The following is a 13,211-nucleotide window of genomic DNA, read 5'->3' on the forward strand; positions in this document are numbered from 1 at the left end:
CTACACCAATAAGTGTTATACAGTCCCTTGTTAAAAATTATAATCAAGTAATAAATTGATCCCTACATTTGCATTAATACATTTAAACGAAATGATAAATAAGATCATGCAAAACAGTGGTCTAAGTAAAGACCACAGACAACAGAGTTTTTAGTAAATCCCATTAAACCGTTCTTTTCCCTCTCTCCTTTGGCAGCGCTCATGTGTTTGTCCAGCCATGCTTCCTGGGTATGGACTCTCACCTTTTCCTGATTTCCAACCCCACCTTCACGCTTTTCGCTGCCGAGGAGAAGGTCCCAGCATGTGGATCCCTGGCTCAGGGGAGTCCCAGGCTCTGAGCGAGGCCCAGGAGGACAGGCCTCTCCTCCACCCGTGCCACCACAAGCATGTTGCCGTGTGCCAGCAGGAAACGTTGGCTTTTATTGAGCTACAACCACCCGTGACCCCGAAACTAAACGGTTTTAGCTCGCCGAGGCCGGCTGTTATTCCGGAGACGCAATGCACGACGCACTCCCTGCCCCTGAACGGCTTCACACACACACTGAATGAACTGAATGGCATGCAGAATGGCTGCCTCCGGACAGACAATGAGCGCCAAATGGCGTTGAACTTGAACTCCTATACGACCGCGGGTGACTGTGAGCTTGAATGCCATAATGGCGTCAGGACTTCTTTGCAGGAGCAGACGGAGAGACCTCGCGCTGTCACAACGGTGTGTCGTCCTCTCCACGCTGCTCTCAGCCTCCCGCTGCCGTTCCCGCTGTCCTCTTTATACACAAACCGAAACTCCTGGGAATCTCCGTTACCTTGCTCTCCATCCTCCCCTGAAGGTCCTGGGTTTCAGAGCCTAGACTCCTGCCAGCTGCAGAGGAGGACATCACAAGGTTCACTGAAAGAGAAGTCTATCCGTGAGTGTGCAGCTGATTCCCCAATATGGACAGTGTTTACGTGATGAATCAGGCTTTAAAAGCTCTTTTACGTGCTTCCTCTCGATCTCACATTAAGCTATTTTCTTGTTTCCAGGGCGAAAGATGCAGGTTTATTCGCCGGACAGCCAGAGCGATGAATCTCTCAGCAGCCCAATCCTGGATGCAGACTACATCTTCCCGGGACCTTTTGCATCTTTCCTGGAGGAGGACCTCAGTGGTTTATCCTCCCTGGAGGCCATTTCAAGGCCTTCATCCACAGACGGTCTCACAGATCTCCCAAACCTCAGCCACGATGATATTTTCAATCTACCTGAGGAACCTCTGCAGATAATAGAGGACTCGATGGCGGCGGTGGGGGAAGACAGCGGGAGTGTAGAGACGTCGAGTGCCACAGGGGGGAGCTTTTTGTCACGAAGCCGACAAGTAGATCAAGAGCGGCGGCGCTTCTCGGCCTCAGAACTGATCTCTAGACTGCAGCTCTCTCAGAGGAAGAGCTCCTTCACCTTGAAGCTGGGGAAGTCGCTGTCGGCACGGGTCGCCTCCAGAGATAGACAGGGCTCCAGCAGCCTGAGCCCCAACGCCGACCGTGAGTAGAGCACAGACTCAACACCAGGATAGCATAGCACTGGCATTCTCCTTGAACAAAGACTCCGGTTCCGGTTCACAGCTTCATTGTTCCTGCACTACACTCTATGTCAAATCTCAACCACCTGCGCAGTTGAAGGAAAAACATCCGTGAACTTGTTGTGCTCAGCGTTGTCTCCAGAGGGCAAAGGGCAACATTTGGAACAAGTGGAAGTTTTCAGATTCTCAAAAAAAGAATGTTGCACTTAGGTGTTATAACAACAATATTCCACTCACAGAAAATGTGATATATTTGGGTTTCGGACTGTTGGTCAAACAAAACACGGAAACAGAATACATTACTTTAGGCTCTGGGTAATTAAGATGGATTTTTTTATTTATTGTATCGATTAAAACAACAGATTAATTGTAAACAAATGCTAAAAAATCGAAAGACATACAGGGGCAAAGAAAATATGTTACCCCCCATCATGTTTGGTAGATTTAAGAAGAAGAAGTTTGCACAAGTAGCGGCTTATTATGACAAGTGTTGCTGCAGTTTATTCCTCCATAAACATCCAGAAAGGTCCAAACTGATGGTATCGTTTCATGAGCCTTCATTACATGAGGTGCTTTGCTGCTTCCCTGTGCCTCACACCTGCACCGTGGGCGTTTCCTCCTCTTTAGAGAAGTCCAACTGCAGGCACCGCAGCTCGGGAGGCTCCGGTGATAGCGCCCCCCACAGTCCTGTCGTACCTGCACCTCCTCCGCCCGGCAGTGACAATCCCATGCCTTTGCATCGGTGGAGCACAAAACTCGGGTAAATACAGATTCAAACTATTCCGAAATGGCAGAGGTTAAAGGATGTGTATTGATGTCAGTTCTTTTTTCACAGAATGAGAAAGAAATCAATTGAGGAGGACTCCTGCACACTTCCAACTGTTGCTAGTTCAAATCGATTATCACGGTTTTTGCCTAGTTGTAAGTCTCCCTGGACAATTTTATTTATTTATTTAATTTAAATCTAGCTTTGCACCTAATTAAAACCAAGACTTGGTTGAATTTTCCTGTGACATCCCCCTTTTTTTAACTTTCCTGCAGCTATTCTGTACCAGGAATACAGCGACGTCGCCATCAACAGAGAGATCCAGAGGCAGCAAGGGAAGGAGCCCGGCACAGAGGAGGAGGGGCTCCGGGATGAGTCAGACGGGACCCCGTCTCCTTCTAACCTGTCTCCGTCCAGCTCCTTTCGCTCCTCGCGAGGCTCTGCTTTTGCACTGTGGCAGGACATCCCCGACGTTCGAACCAGCGGACAGCTCGACAACTTCAGCAACGAGGAGCGGAAATTACAAGAGGTGAATGAAGACATACGCGGACCACCATGGCTGTTTGCCAGTTCATGTACTGTAGATCAGTGGTTCTCAAATGGGGGTACTAGTTCCCCTGGGGGTACTTGAAATAAAATATATATATATATATATAACAAATTAGCATAAATTAAAAAATCCTTTAAAATAGTTATATTCAATAATATAAGCTCTTAAACTGAATTGTATATATTCCATATTAAATCAGACACTGATGGCGCAGCGCTGTGTATTACTTTGTTCTTTCAACCATAAATGCTTTGAGCTGGTTAGGGTTGGTTGAAAAAAAATTCCACATGACTGAAAAAAGATTGAGAACCACTGCTATAGATGACCCGGCTGACCTTTACTGTCTCTCCCTAAACTCAGGCAAAGTTTGAGCTGGTGACGTCTGAGGCGTCCTACATTCGTAGTCTGACGATCGCAGTGGACCACTTCATGCTGTCGCAGGAGCTCGCCGAGTGTCTCGGAGCTCAGGATAAGCAGTGGCTCTTCTCCAAGCTGCCTGAAGTCAAAGGTGTCAGTGAGAGGTGAAGTGCTATGCTGATGACGTGCCGCTGTTGCCCTTCAATTCTTTATTTTAACGTCTCGGTCGTCACGTCTCCTTCACTGAGGGTGTTTTCTGCTCACTCGTGCCTTTTTAGGTTTCTTCAGGACCTGGAGCACCGCCTGGAGGAAGACATTCTGCGCTTCGACGTGTGCGACATCGTCCTGGAACACTGCCCGGCTCTGCGGAGGGTTTATTTACCTTACGTAACCAACCAGGCGTACCAGGAGCAGACGTACCAGCGTTTGCTGTGAGTAACTGCTGTCATCTGCTTGAGACCTAAACGTGGATGTAAATGTCTCTCTGAGGTGCATACAATCCAATGGTTTCATGCTGGATGTCCATAATTTCCTCTCAGGGTGTTCAGGTGTTATTTTAGTCCGGCATGACTTAACTTGCAGATGTTTCATCTGGAGGAGGCTGAGCTTTTTTTTTCTCTTTAAAAAAAAAAAAAAGGCTCGCTGGAATTTACACCCACTTTCACTAAAAGTCATTAAAGTGTTTCTCTAAATCTGCTCGTTCTTGTCCTCTCAGGCACGAGATCCCTCGTTTCCCCGGCATCTTGGCTCGTCTGGAGGAGGATCCCATCTGCCAAAGACTTCCGCTGACCTCTTTTCTAATCCTCCCGTTTCAGAGGATCACACGGCTCAAAATGCTGGTGGAGGTACACTATTAAACTTTCACTGCCAAATTCAAGTTCGCACTCGAAAGCCAATTACGTGCTGTAAATGGGTAATGTGTGGACCGGCTAAACAATTTGCCACAGCAGTTTTTTTTTTTACCCCCCCCCAACAAGAGTATTATTCACTCCTTGGTGTATCTTAAAAAAACAAAAACAATTTACTTTTCAGAACATCTTAAAGAGGACGACGCCAGGCTCCCGAGATGAGGACACTGCCACGAAGGCTTTCAATGAGCTGAAAAAGGTGGTGATTATCATCTCTAATAGCCAGTTGGATGAGTACCAGTATCATCGCCGGTGAGGCACAACAGTAATAACCATGTTGGTATGTGTCTTCTTAGATCATCAAAGAATGTAACTCCAGTGTGCAGTCAATGAAGAGGATGGAGGAACTTATTCACCTCAATAAGAAAATCAATTTTGAGGGAAAGGTGACCGAAGTCATTGTAAATTGTTCTTTTTTTTAAATTTTGTATCTGCGTTGTTGACATTTTGCAGTGTTTCTTATTCAGCAACGCATTTCCTTTCTTTGTAGATCTTTCCTCTGATCTCTCAGTCCCGCTGGCTGGTGAAGCACGGTGAACTCCTGGAAGTGGACACTCAGACGATGAGCATTTCTGGATCAAAGCTCAAGTTGCCCACCAAGCCTGTGTACCTTCATCTGTTCAACGACTGCCTACTGCTGTCCCGGAGGAAGGAGTGAGTGAAATACAGTCGATACAGAGAGACCAACGGCTAAAATAGTGCACTGATTGCTGACTCATGATAAGAAACGAGGACAATTTAGGTTAAAGGATAAGTCTGTCTGAATGCAATGCTCACATATCATAGAGGCACACTGGTTGATGTGATCATTCCTTCTCCAAACTGGTCTTGCAGCAATTCCTTCCCACACAACAACACTGTAATGACTCAAATAGAGTTTGCGTGCATGCAAAATAAATTGTTCTTTGGTTGGCATGTGCAAAATCTGCTATTAAAAAGGGTACGATACATTATACATCATCGCATCCAGACAAGACGCATTAAAATAGATTTACATAAAAACACGTGATAGAAGCTACATTAAACCGGGTTATTGATGGTGACTGAATCAAGGGTATATATATATATATATATACATATATATATATTGTATATATTGTTGTGTGCTGAGGTAGCAAGCTGGTTTTAAAAAGTGGTTGTTCTGACAAAATAGGGAACAAAACCTAATGGCTTATTTTCTGCTTAGAGTATCCTTCCACAACAGTTCAGCAGATAAACGCTGAGTAGGTCCACAAAAAAAGTAAAACGAGTGTAACTTTGACTTCTGAAGCCTCATTTTGTTTTCCCCTATTCTTTCTTTGCATTAGGAAGAGATCTCCTTACAGTCAATATGCTTTCAATCTACTTATGCCATGCAAGTATTGTCGTAAAAAACAACAGTTTGACATTTGGAGAAATTCTCTTATTCGCTTACTTGTCGAGAATTAGATGAGAACGTTAAACCACTTGTCTGTAAATAGAAACAGTATATAACAATACTTCTAATACTACCATTACTACTACAACTTCAACACATAGTGGCTTTGAAGATAGAAAAAATCTTGATAATGAACCGCCATCTTTTTTTGCAGTACGTGGAAGTTCATGGTGTTTGTACACGCCAAGATGGGAGAGCTGAAAGTGAAGGACCTCAGTCAGAAGCTGCAGGGCATCTCCGGCTTCATCTTCCACTTGCAGCTGTGTGGAGGCCAACAGCTCAAACACCAAATCCTGCTCAAGTCGCACACTGAGTGAGTCACAGCGATCATGAAGTGTAGAAACGGGCAGCTTTAGCAGACGGTGATGTAACTGCTATTTCTCTCGTCTACCAAGGAGCGGGAAGCAGAGATGGATTACAGCCATGTTTCCATCTGATCCGCTCGAAGACATCGAGCAGGCCAGTGAGAATGATGGTCAGTTGAGAGCTTTGGGTGCACTATGACTCAGTGGAAACCTTTTAATCCTCTCATTCATCTTTTTCTTGTCTTTTCCGCTTAGATATATCGCAGGTTCAGTGCATCAAAAGCTATCAGGCCCAAGAGCATGACGAGTTAACACTGGAGAAGGCCGACATTCTTCATGCGAAGACCATTACAAGTGATGGTAAGATTGGATAAAGTCCTCAACCTGCACCTAGATTAACGTAACGTGTGGTCTGTCTGTCCCACTGGCCATTTGAGGGTTACTATAGTGTGGTAGATGTGTATGTGCAGTGGTTTATTTGACATCTACAGGATGTTCTCTTTCACCAGGCTGGGTGGAAGGCATCAGACTGTCTGACGGGGAACGGGGCTGGTTCCCCAAAACCTACGTGGAAGAAATCACAAGTCGCAGCGCTCGCCTCCGCAACCTGCGGGAAAATATCCGCATCAAGTGTGTCACGCAGAAACTGGAGGGGGAAGACTAATCACTGTTACTGCAACAGTTCGTGTGTAAAAGGTGTGTCATTTTTAAGCTTCTGGATCTTTTTAGTTTTACTTTTAGATGGATGTTTGCAGGTGCTAAAACAAGCCCACATTTTTGACTGCGTGTGAGCGTTTATCTTTAGCAAGCTAACTGCAAATTCAGCGCAAGAGCTGAAACGGCTTTTACATACAAAACGAGTCATGTTCACATTAGGACATTTTTTTGTGGGAGCAATCACTTTGTGCATGCTTTCTGTGAATGCGTTTCATTTCCATTTTTAAGTCTGAGAAACACCTGCACATTTACCAGCACAGGCAGTAGTGTAATCGCATCCAAAGGTAAATAAGTACATTTCTCGGCTCATGTCCGAAGTCTGTCACATCTTCCGTCTGTCGTGTCTCCTGTGGTCAGATTCCGTATTTGGACTGTCTTGTGCTGTCAGCTGAGCTCTGTGAGGTGCAGGAAAGTCATCCACGTGATGATGCGAAGGCAAAATGTCACTTGAGGCAGATGCTTCTATTGATCCTGCGTTGGGCCAGTCATCTTCTGTCTTTGTTCACACTGACTGCTGCTTTAATTTCAGACAGATGAAAAGTTAGGAAAAGAAACGAAAACCTGATTTTGTGTTTTAGTCCATCCAGTATCTGATGCACTGAAGTGCATCAGTGTGCAGGAGTTAATTTATTTCCATCCATGTGGGTTGTTAAAACATCCTTGCCTCTTTATTAAAGAGGAGGTCCAGACAAGGGTACTACATTTCTTTCAAAGATTCTGAGGACAGATTATCCCATTAACAAGGCCACAGTACACAAATAAGGATTAAGCTGACTATATTATTATATTTGTGCTATTGTCAACAGAACAAACAATGCATCCCACTGACGTACTGCCTGTGTAGCTAAAGACTGATAGATCGTATTCCTCTCCGCCATTGGTGTACCAAAAAAATTAAACACATTAATGAGCCAAACTGTTAAACTCTGACATTCCTTCGTTACCACAAACACACACTGTAGTTGATTCCAGAGTGCATAAACCATCGTACTAATGCAAATACGTATTAATGCACAGCTGAAAATAGTCCCCAACAAATGCACTGTTTACTCTTTTTTTGAGTAACGTTTGCTAAAAAACTACAGTGCCCATGTGTTTTAGGGAAGCATTTTTGCCTTTTTTTAAATGTTTGACTCGTTTTAAATCTCCAGTGGAAACAAGTTGGGCTTTGTGCTGAGTGCCACGGACTCGATAGTGATTGTTAGTTGTGTTCTTTTCACTGCATTTGTTGACAGAAAGAAAAATACTAAATAATTGTCTTTTAAGGAAATGGACACTGAGCAAATTCACCTCAGGACACATTGACCCTCCGTGAACTAACTTTTATAAACATAACCCCAGTTGAACAAACACTAGAAATTGTTATATTCTTCTTATTATACAGGATCAAGTAATACTGTCATATATCAGGGGACTGAATTACATGGAGGCCTCAATCGTCCACATTGTGCCCCTCATTATCTGCAAAAATCCCCGAATGACCCAAAGCGCAGTGTAATTGAGCTGAGACCTTCTAATGAACCACTATAATCCACATTCAATTGTAAACTCTTCCAGTGGCACATGCAATGTTTATAACCCCTCTTTTTTCTTCTATGTCTGTGTTGTGAGTTGTAATTTAATTGGTTGCTGTTGCAGCACATGTATTTATACTCCTCTAGCTGGTTGTTCTCTAAGGAGATTCTGATGTAAATGTACTTAAGTGCAGATGGCTTCATGTATAAAGAGTAGAAAATGATTAATTTACTATTATGACTGTAATTTATGCGAACAAAGATTCAACAGATATTATTACATTCCATAACTATAAAGTTTTCTGTTTGATTCATTTCTAACACCAACATATAAATACTGTAATACACTGGATGTTTACCGGATCTCTGCACACTACTGTAAATGTTTAACCTTTGAAATAAATACAGATACTTACATTTTTGTTGTTGTTGTGTTGAATGAACAACTCTTAATTGTTTTTAAAAAGTTTATTGTGAAAAAGTCAAACATTATGTATTTTATAGTAAAAGCCATCAAAGCTAAATATGTACAGCTGCTTCAGTACTATTTCCTTCTGTAAGTAACCCTTAAAGCTCTACAGACTAACATTTATTTTAGCTGTGGTCTCACCTTAAACTGGGTCATGACCTTGAAAGGGAACTAAAAGTGTAACAAAACCACCGAACTACATCAATATTGGGTGAGAACATTTCAGAGCTTCCACACCGCTGTCATTTTGTGGCACAATTACACATAACAGGCATATGTACATACTATCTACACGTTATTTCAGATTTATAATAAAAGTCAAGCTTTTTCCACATTCTGATGAGTCAGCTGCGACCGTTGATGTGGCATTGCTCGGCTGGTATCATCGGTTCCTGGGACTCCTTCCTGCTCCTCTGCAGCTTTGGCATGATTGGAGGTGCGCTGTGACTCACAGTAACGTGGCTGTTTCTGTCTGGCTGCAGGTCAAAGAAAAAAATCTTGTTGGTGCAAAGTTGATTCACATTTTGAGGTATTCAACGTAACCTTGGCACACAACCTTTTCTCCAGAATTAAGAAAACTATTTTTATTTTATTTTCAAAAGGGCTCTAAGGTAGAGGTGTTTTCCTGATGTTTAAGTTATTATAACGTCCTACAGACCCCTTTTCTTTTCGTAAACATGAAGAAGCATTTTTGAGGGGGTGGAGCATAGGAAGAGGCAGAACATTTCTCTGAACACGTTAGATAATGCTGGTTAGAAAGGACTTTTTTATAATGGCTGAAGACAATACAAGTTTCTCTCAACATGTATAGTCACTCACACTCTGCGAGTGTTACATGCTGAACTGTAAAGCACTGAAGCATGCCTTAGAAAGTAGTCAGCAGAAACAGAAAGATGTGTAGTATGCTAGACTAAAACATTGGTTCTTATCAAACCTGCATAAACGTTGTTTTTTTTTGGCCACTTAGGGGCAATATAAACCCACAATTACATTACATTACATTTAATTTAGCTGAAGTGCAATTCAACCATGAGTACAAACTCAGAACAACAAGAATCAAGAAAGTACAATTTCTTCAATAAAGTTAAACCACAAAGTGCCTTTCAGTACGTGCTACTAAAGTGCTACTACGACGCTACCTTCCCTATTCAAGGTGTAGTCGAAAAAAGATGTGCTTTTAGTTTGCGTTTTAGTTTTTAATTACACACGACATTGGTATACTAAACGGTTAATGGACTGCATTTTGTGCTTTTCTACCTCATGTTCCCATTTGCACTAATGCAGTTCAATGCAAGGCGTTTGCTTGCCTATCGGGACTTGGGGTTCAGTGTCTCGCTAAAGGAAAATTCAAACATGCCAGGGATTGAACTGCCAACCCTGTAATTAATTGAGGTCTGCTCTAACTCCTGGGCCCCAACCACCTCGATCTTCTACCACCTTTTTTAAGTTGTACTGAAAATCTTAGTCGAGTTGGCACATCCTGAAGATACAGGGGAAAATTTACATTTATTTGGAGTGATGAATGTAAGTCACTGTCACTGTCTTTTAACTTTGTTTTGGTCGACATCAGCTGGGCTACTGAGGGAAATATATGGCTCTTTAGCTGCTAAATCGCCAATCGTCCAACGGCAAATGGCAGTTTGGAGCTAGGCAGGTAACATACAATGACAAAATAGTGACAACGTCACAAAATAATTTACCAACTCTGCCGTTCCCCTCTAATCTACGTAGGTCTTCGGCATCTCTTGGCTCGTTATTTTAATACCCAAACACTATTCTTTACCATTGTATAAAAGATGTCAGACAGCACAGTCTCACCTGTTGTAATTGAAACATCCAGTTCCGATAATCCTCCTGACAGATACAAGAGACCTGCAGGGGCTCCACCAGCTCACCTAAAACACAGCAACGATTATGAAATGACTGTATTTCTCGCTGTACTTAGCTTTGCTATCATCAAATGCTACATTTAGTCAAAAGAAGTATTAATGTAAAATGTTTGCACAGTATACCTATCAGCTCAAACTCCAGCCGTCCAGGCAGTGCAGACCTCTCAACTGCTTTGATGCTGTGTCGGGGCAACCTGCCCTGTTAGAGATGACATGGAAGACATAGAAATACTTTAAATCATTTTACAATCATACAATAACTGCACAAGAAAAACTACTGTAGGCAGGTGTGTGTTAAAAAATGTTCTCCCCATGCTTTATGTCAAGTCCTGTGTGAAGATTACAGGGGAACGTTATGCCACAGTGGTTAAGGAGGTCTTATTAAGGATTTTCATTTTACACTACCTCATATCTCATATTCAGATGATTGTTGTCAACTGACAGCAGCAGGACATCTTGAGGGAAGAGGACCATCAGTCTTTCTTGGAGTCCCTGAAAGAACAAAGGCATGTCACTGCTACTGTTGTATTAGCCGTTCAATACAGATAGGGCCACTGAAAAAATACTGTGACACTTAAAATAATGTTCCCTATAATATAGAGTGGACACTTTTATTTACCATATTGACATGCGCCACAAGTAGCAAACTGACGTTTATCACAACTTGTGACTCTTGTATTTGTAATTTGGTCCATTATTATGTCATCGGGTGGTAAGTATTTTCCCATAGAGGAAATGGGTAAAAAAAGAAAAAGTTGAAATCTCTTCAGTTTAGTTAGCTGTGGAGCTTGACAGTTTCCAAAGTAATTTAGTTTTCATGCTGATGAATGAGTAATTCTTGCTCTCCAATTATTTTATCCATGCTCATTTGCAGATTCTTAATCCAGTGTGACAGAGTGTGTATTACCTCTCTTTGTGTGTTGATGATTTGGACCATAGATATGTATCCTGGCTGACCCATGTGCTGTATCGGCGAGCCCTCCCACTGCCAAATGGGAGCTTGCAGTAAGTACTTTTTCAGTTCTTCTCTTTTCCAGAGCTCATCACAGGGTAACTATGGAAGAAAGAAGATACGTGATCAATTGATTCATTACGATTTAACTTAATGTAGAGTTGTAACCAGATGTTCGGCAGTTGGTCATTACGAGGTAGGAGAGGGCGCAGTGGGAGGGACTCATGGGTTGTGCCATTGACTTGTATCTCCTGTCTTCTATGTGTTGCATCCATTTCTGTAGCTCTGCAGCGCTGGCGCATATGAAGACCTTGGAGTCCACCATTGGACCTGAATGAAAGAGGGAACAACATAAGTCATGCTCAGTACTTTACACCGTGTTTCCGTGTCTGAGCTGAATTTCCGCCGACTCACCGCTGATCTCGAACATGTGGGGTGAATGTGACGTTTTAGGGTCCGTGGAGACAACTTCTAAAGAAAATCCAGAAAGGGGAAGGATGCCCTGCGAGATAAGATAACACAAAGTGTCAGAGTAAAATAATGTGCTTCAGTTTCCTCCGAAGAGATCATGATGCATTTTTATCATTATTGTCTAAAAAGCTGTTATGCCCATTTACACATCAAGCATATACTGAGCTCCTATATGCTCCTGTCTGACTTCTGTACTTTTCCACCTATTTTCTAATGTTTTTGTGTTGTTGGATTTTGTAGGAGAGTGAAAAGAATAGCTTAGTGTTATCTAAAAGATTTAAATGTGATGGCTGACTAATTTGGATAAAAGTGGAAGAGGCGTGATATTAGAACTTACAGACTTACAAGCGTACAAACAGACTGGATCAAGTGAACTGTAAAGAGAAAATATATTTTCTCTGTAGAGTCTAAAACAAGACATACATTGAAGGTGCAGAATTGCTTCGAGCAATTACATTGCAGCACGTTTTTAGTGTTCTCGCTCAATAAAGAAAAAGACAACTTTATTTGTCATAGTACATACTTTTACATACATACATAAAATGTATTCTCTGCATTTGACCCATCCTTAGTATTTGAAGGAGCAGTGGGCAGCCCCTAGTGAAGCGCCCAGGGAGCAATTTAGGGCTAAGTGTCTTGCTCAGGGACACTTCGACATGTGAACTATGGGGAGACTGGGGATCGAATTGGCTACCCTGTGGTTGCAGGACGACCACTCATCCCCATGAGCCGTCCAAAACTGGACCAATTAAAACAATTTCTCTCCATTAGTCCCTTTAGGCACAAAAATGGGGGAAATTTGCGTCCAAGTTGAAAAGTACAGAAGTTACCCTAATTGTGTTTGAATCTTCCACTTCCACTTCCAAATCCAGTATTTGACATTTGATTTTTAAGTAAAATACACAAAGAATACCTCATAAATGAAGTCTTGTCGAGCGTGGTCCAGGGAAAGTATCAAGAGGTGAAAGGAGAATAACACCAGGAAGTGTTCACTGGTTTCCTGTGTGGGGACAAAATGAAGACGTGTGACAACAATTTAACACCAAACAAGCAGAACAAAAAAAAAAAAAACCTGTCTCACTATTTTTCCAATTAAAGATGTTGCTTGCCAGAGTTTAAGGTGTACTGAGTACAACAACTGGAGCAGTATTAGGACTCATATTCTTAAAGATGATTTCAGAATAAACCCTTTTAGGATGATGTCTGGGTGGAGCCACACGTCATAACAGTTGACACCCATGTAGAGGCAGGGTTACCTGTGTGTAGCTGTTGGAGAGAGACACCAGGGAGGAGTGGATGATCTCTCCATACATGTGGGCAGGTTGGCCCTCCCACTCCCTGAT

General features: G+C 42.5%; 2 protein-coding genes across 2 annotated transcripts; one reads left to right on the plus strand and one right to left on the minus strand.

Moving 5' to 3' along the window:
- Positions 1 to 217: 217 nt before the first annotated feature.
- Positions 218 to 6,520, plus strand: arhgef19 (Rho guanine nucleotide exchange factor (GEF) 19; the record flags this gene model as incomplete). Its single annotated transcript, XM_079226587.1, has 15 exons — positions 218 to 908; positions 1,024 to 1,515; positions 2,181 to 2,313; positions 2,389 to 2,474; positions 2,595 to 2,848; positions 3,230 to 3,390; positions 3,505 to 3,657; positions 3,942 to 4,071; positions 4,259 to 4,333; positions 4,431 to 4,520; positions 4,625 to 4,788; positions 5,706 to 5,864; positions 5,947 to 6,026; positions 6,112 to 6,216; positions 6,366 to 6,520. 15 exons carry the CDS (start codon positions 218 to 220, stop codon positions 6,518 to 6,520), a joined length of 2,928 nt encoding a protein of 975 aa, XP_079082713.1.
- Positions 6,521 to 8,728: 2,208 nt separating this feature from the next.
- On the minus strand, positions 8,729 to 12,856 carry LOC306743654 (rho guanine nucleotide exchange factor 7). The gene is made up of 8 exons (XM_079226189.1): positions 12,782 to 12,856; positions 11,812 to 11,899; positions 11,591 to 11,727; positions 11,353 to 11,499; positions 10,851 to 10,937; positions 10,569 to 10,644; positions 10,375 to 10,451; positions 8,729 to 9,032 (listed from the first exon to the last, which is right to left on the minus strand). The coding sequence occupies exons 2-8, from the start codon at positions 11,825 to 11,827 to the stop codon at positions 8,901 to 8,903; spliced, it is 672 nt and encodes a 223-aa protein (XP_079082315.1). The 5' UTR covers positions 11,828 to 11,899; positions 12,782 to 12,856; the 3' UTR covers positions 8,729 to 8,900.
- Positions 12,857 to 13,211: the final 355 nt, after the last annotated feature.

This window comes from Taurulus bubalis (genome assembly GCF_910589615.1).
Source record: "Taurulus bubalis genome assembly, chromosome: 11".
NCBI classification, from domain to species: domain Eukaryota; kingdom Metazoa; phylum Chordata; class Actinopteri; order Perciformes; family Cottidae; genus Taurulus; species Taurulus bubalis.

Bases quoted from the DNA above. Each gene is read 5' to 3' on its own strand.
- LOC306743654 (XM_079226189.1), bottom strand. The intron at 10,645-10,850 runs GTAGTGTAAAAT...CATCTCTAACAG, and splicing joins ATCTGAATATGAGATATGAG to GGCAGGTTGCCCCGACACAG. The intron at 10,452-10,568 runs GTATACTGTGCA...GCTGTGTTTTAG, and splicing joins GCTGGAGTTTGAGCTGATAG to GTGAGCTGGTGGAGCCCCTG.